We start from the raw sequence: 5,823 nt of genomic DNA, 5'->3' as shown, positions 1-5,823 counted from the left end.
CCGACCATCGACCATATACCAACACTTATATAGCCACATGAATTTGGCAAGTATAAATTATACTTACAAAAGAAAGACTGAATCATAAAAAAGGAAGTCTATATAAATGCAAAGATATAAATAAGCTCCTTGAAAGAAAAATAGTAAAGCTATTGAACCTTGAGGAGGAAAAGAAAAGAGAATAAGAAATACTAACCTTTGATTTGTCCGACACATATTACACAGGCATCTGGTTTACTTCATTCGCCGTCAACATCACCTGCTTCTTCCCCATTTTTTCCATAAAACTTTTGAGCTAAAGAAANCAAGATTAAAGATATCAGAAATTCAATCAGAAATTTTCAATCTTTCTCACAGTGGAGTAAAAGGGGGGCTTTGAAACATAACATTTCAGCACATACCCAGATCAATAATCACAATAAAAATGAAAAATTCCAATTTTATTGTTCTAGATCATCAAATATTTCAAACAAACGTACCTTTATAAAAAAATTCCAAGGAAAATGAGAATTTTGATATTTCTGACTCTGTATAATAAATTCCAACTCAAAATTTCCGAGTTTCAGCACATATTGAGATCAAGAATTGCCATGAAATGAAAATGGAAGCTTGCTGAAGGGAGAAATATTAGAATATGAAATTTGAAGGTTTGTGAAATTTACTAAAACAAAGAGACCTTTGGTCACCTTGATATTCAAGAAATGACACAAAATGAGATTTTCTTTTCTTGCTAGAAAGTGTTAAACGCAATGTTGTTTTAGTTTTACTATTTTTCTGATATTTCAACGAGAATAACGGAATCTCATGCACTATCTCTCTTTTTGTTTTTGTTTTCAGTTGTCTTAAAAAGAAAATGGTATTTCAATTATTTTTTTTACTAATAAAGTCCATATGTACCTTTCGAATTACTAATAAAGTCTATACCTTTCGAATTCGAATGGTGCTATCCTCTTTTTCTCACTTCTTATTCAACCAATTTTACCAACGTACGAGAAAGGGGAGACACGAAATATATTTTACTAAGAAAGTTTTTGTGCACCTTATCTTACCTCTAATATGCGTAAATATCATGATTTTGATTTTATCTGGAAAAAAACACACACGCATCCAATTAACTTTATCCTATATTTACCGATAAATTTGGTACTATAATAATTTTAATTTCAGAAACAGGCCTAATTCTAATAAAGTTTAAATACAATTACTTTAGATATATGATTGAAATGGTTAATTAGCAGCAAATATTTAATGGAACAAGTATTTTCACAAACACGATAGTGAAGCCCAGTTCCATACTTGATAAACAGCAAACAAAGATAGAAAGCTATAGAAAGTCATGAACTTCACTGCCTTCTTTTAAGAGGAGCGATACATCTCTAAATCGATCTACAACAATTGAAGGATGAGACATTCGTCAGGTCAAAGGAATAAACTTCAAGAAACTTCACAACGACCATAGGTGTGCAAGATTTTGTATTTACATTCAGAGTAGCTACTGATTAACAAAAACTGTAGATAACTAAGCAAAACTATCACTTGCTACATGTGAATAATACCCGACGTAGAATCAGGACTGACCGATCATGGATAAGACAACCAAACTCTACGAATTTACTTCCGCTTTTCCTACCAAAGTTCCAATCTGTTGCCCCAACAAAAATATCTAGCTGCAGTCCAAAATTTTTTTATGGAACTTGAAATCTTTACAATGATATCAATATCCTCCTGTCAAGGAAACATTCCCTCCAGATACTCATCAATATTTTCATTATCTTCATTACCCGGATTATCAGATGAAGTTGAAGACCTGGACCCTCTACTCTTGCCTTTCCTTCGTTCATATTTATCATCCTTATTGTCATCATCACTTACAGTTCTTTCCCTTTTCCTACGATGCTTATCTTTCAGGTTTTCTCTAGATTGCTCCTTCTCCTTCTCCTTCTCCTTCTCCTTCCTCTTTTTATAATGAAGCTTTTCTGCACATCTTTCACAGGTTACCAATTTCACTAGGGCCTGTTTGTTTTCTCCTGCTTCAACATATGAAAAATTCACCTCGTAGCTAGCTAGACCATCTCTCTCATCGCAGTGTTTGTTACCACAAACAAATTGCCCTTTACCAGATATCACTTCCTTTTCGGTCCTCCATCTCAGACCAATCTTGCCACTCTTATAGTGTGTCATATCGGCTAAGCAATATTCTTTAAAAAGCTTGTCATAGTAGCGCTTCACCAACCTTTGCTCCCAAGATGGATTCATATCGTCTTCCTCAGTTCGTATGAACCGGTATCCTTCTTTGAGCGTATCCTGATCTGTTTTAACAGGCAACTTTTTTTGTGTGAATCTCTCTCTTCCATAATATCCAACATAATCATTGAGGAATTTCTTGTGGCGATCATAAGCATTCAGGCCCAGTATGTGATCTTGGTATTGCTGTTTTCTTGCTTGTCTGTCAAAGATAGCCTGCTTAAGCGACCCAAACGAAGTCATTATTTTCTGAACTAGATGCAAAATCTCCTGTTTATATCATAAAAAACGACAAAGGTTTAAGGTTTAATTCACGTTCAGGACCGTAAACCGAAGTTTTTCTTTGTCGCGTTGCTTTTTAAGTTTCTTGATATCTTGAGTTGGTTGAGTTCTATGAGTAACCTTAGGATATCAACAATTTTGTAGTATGGTAAGGTATCCAACAATCTCCTGCAAAAGTAAATCCAATCAGATGGTATCCAACAATCTCCTGCAAAAGTAAATCCAATCAGAAAGCTAACTAACAAAAAGAATTAAAAGATCTATCAGCCAAGTGCATTACAAGGGATAGAAAGACATAGAAGTACCAAAGTAGCCAGCAATCACCAATAACTAAGCAGTCTTACCAGTTGAGGTTATGCTTGAAAAATTCTGACTGACTTCATTAATGCAAAATTCGTATATATTAACACAGATTAAACATGTAGATGAAATGCTAGTTAATCATAGTTTTCTAAATTTAATTAGTTTTAGAAGTTCAAGTACAAAAAAGCAAATGCTCATCTGCTTCCCTGCAATTATGCCGGAAGCAATGAACCAGTAAGGCATATTTTGCATTTCCACCGGCTAAGGTACGCAATATGACAAACATGTTAGCAATTCTTTAGTTTACCAAGCTTCCTAGTGTTCACAGAAGGCTCCTCTTCAAAATAGAGTTCCTATATTATCTTTTTTATTATGTCACATATCTCTTAAGCAAAAAAAAGAAACAATTAACAAAAGAAGCGCCTAGTGTGTACCAAGGCAGCACGGACTCAAACTGTTTTCCAATTCCTAATTAAGGAGGATCTCCGAATATTATTGCTTACTTTGGATCCCAAAATACAACAACAACAACAACAACGACCCACTAAAATCCCACAAAGTGGGGTCTGATTGGATCCCAAAATAAATATCCTAAATTATCACATCAACATATATACCATTCGCAACTCTACAACATTGCAGAAAAAAGTGTGAAGGGCTTGTCTTTTATATCCTAATAATATCTTTTGATAGAGTGTTGGATAAGAATAACTATAAGGTTTATGCAAATACACTAAAGTAAGATGTCTCTTGATTCAACATTGTAGTTACCTTTTCGATTCAGACCAATCAATATCTTACGGGTTGCTAAGAAGAACTGGACCTTAGGTTTGATTAAATTCCACATGAGAAATCATCAATATTTCAACTCTCTGGACCTTTGTTTAACGAAACTTAAAAGAAAAATGTGGCTCAATACAGTAGATGTGGAGTTATTGAATGCATATAGAAAGATATAGCAAAACTAAATAGAAGCTCTACTACTTTTGATTGATCATATGAGTAAAAGAAGCTATATATAGGAAATTAGGTTCGATTACCATAACCACAAATTTGGGAGAAAAAAACCAATTTATAACCCTAAGTCCAAACAACAGAAAGAAGAACAAAAAAAGTAAACAGAGCGGAGAGATAATACTAACCTGAACACAGTAAGATCAGACAACGAACAAAGAAAGCCTTCGATTGGGGGACTGAGCGATGAAGAATGTATAGCGAATTTGAGAGGGCCAAATGTAGAGGATGTATGAGGTGGCTGCTGTTCAATTCGTCTGTTATATTAAAGGGTTAATACATAAATTTTTAATTTTTTCCTTTCGCCTTTTTTCTTCAATTGTTTTCACCTTTAAAACTCTATATCTTTTGCTAATAAAAGTAAATCAAATTAAAAATTCATAATTTTAAAATAACAGTAACACTAAATATAAATTAATCAAAAAATAATAATATCAATTGCAAATCACAGCTAAATTTTGTTTAAATGATAGATTTAGTTAATATATTCCATAAGGCAAATATTGATGTTCAATTTTTTCAACGAGTTTACTATTATTGAGTAAACTAGTTTCTGGACACGTGCATCCACGTGTATTCATATCGTTCAATACAAACACGATAAAAGTTAAAATATGTATATATTTTATAAAATAGATTTTGTGGAAAAAAAACATAAGCTCAAACATGGGAAGACCTCTTCGATCTCCCAAGAATGATATATTGTTTCTTCGTAAATCTTATTTCTTCAAATTATATTCTTGCATTTTAATTTTCAAAGCATATATTTACATGGAATAATAAAGTTATGCATATGTCCAAAACCCCAATTACCTAATACTCTATTTAATGCATGTTATCGAAATTATTCCATTTTTCAAAGATGTAAACTTGCTTTTCTATACCATACATTCTACATTGATCGATATTACATTAATACAAACTAAAAGCCTAGTCCAATTAGCAAAGATATTTACAGGTTGACTTCTCTGAGTTTTTGTGAATGTTGGCACTCATACAACCATACCTCATATCATAGGCTGAGCTCGTAGAAAATTTAAACTGAAATTCAAGTATAGTAGTACTTTTTCCTTGCGCTCTCTCCTCCTCCAACTGATTTATTTTCTATTTTTTGGGAGGTAAAAAAAAGTTGGAGGAGGATAGAAACTGTAGAGAAAAGTATATATCTACGAAACTCCAACTATTTCTATTCACACATTATACCGAATTTTATACATAAAAGCAACCTCATGTTGGCTTTTCTTACTAAAGTAAATTCATTTTTTCTACCCCATTGTATACTAAAGAACAATGCACTTCACAAGTCTTCAACCCATGATTGATAATTTACGGGGAAAAAAGAAGGAACCTATTTACTTATTGTTAGTCTAATAATCGCGGGGCGAGAACAACATTAGCGTACCTGTCAACGCAGCGGAAGAATTGTTGAACTCACCACCGAAACAATTGCCCCAAACCGAACTTTGAATCACTAGGAAACAAAGTTAATCTTCCACCAATTAGATGCCCTTGCTTGTGTGTGCTTTTCGTTGGGAGAAGAAGAGATTCAGAGAAAATTCTTACGTTAGAGAAAAAACTTACGCATACTTGTTCTATGTTATCTCCTTCATATAAATAGGCAGAGAAAATAGCGGTTGAGGAAGAAACCCACCACTCACCCACGTTCAGTTTAGTGGAGAGGTTGTGGTCTAGTGGTAACTTTCCTTAACCTCTCTTCCTTATCTCTCCTAACCGGGTCGGGTCAACCCACATGGAGCGACCCATGACCCATAATCCAACATCTCCGACTTCGCTCATAGTGGGCTAGACCGATGTCTTTGACACACTTTTCATACTGGCAAATAGTTGGTGCGACCTGCGAGCACAAAGAGCTTTAAAATTCCAAAACCATTAAAGGTTGTACTAAAGCTCTATGTAGAATCCAATCACATATGGAAAGGATTCACTACTAGCATGAGGATATTATTACTCGCAACTACC

At 33.9% G+C, this 5,823-nt stretch overlaps 1 protein-coding gene across 2 annotated transcripts; it reads right to left on the bottom strand.

Moving 5' to 3' along the window:
* Nucleotides 1-1,325: 1,325 nt before the first annotated feature.
* On the bottom strand, nt 1,326-4,082 carry LOC109212887 (protein FRA10AC1 homolog). Of its 2 annotated transcripts, none has more exons than XM_019376592.1 (2): nt 3,972-4,082; nt 1,326-2,734 (listed from the first exon to the last, which is right to left on the bottom strand). In XM_019376592.1, exon 2 carries the CDS (start codon nt 2,485-2,487, stop codon nt 1,729-1,731), a length of 759 nt encoding a protein of 252 aa, XP_019232137.1. In that variant the 5' UTR covers nt 2,488-2,734; nt 3,972-4,082; the 3' UTR covers nt 1,326-1,728. The 2 variants fall into 2 exon arrangements, with proteins under 2 accessions (XP_019232137.1, XP_019232138.1); XM_019376593.1 differs by having other exon boundaries at nt 1,326-2,694.
* Between the last annotated feature and the right edge of the window lie 1,741 nt (nt 4,083-5,823).

The sequence above is a fragment of the Nicotiana attenuata genome, unplaced genomic scaffold (assembly GCF_001879085.1).
Source record: "Nicotiana attenuata strain UT unplaced genomic scaffold, NIATTr2, whole genome shotgun sequence".
Lineage (NCBI taxonomy): Eukaryota > Viridiplantae > Streptophyta > Magnoliopsida > Solanales > Solanaceae > Nicotiana > Nicotiana attenuata.
The sequence above is the reverse complement of the archived record's forward strand: the minus strand, read 5'-3'. Positions and strand labels throughout refer to the sequence as shown.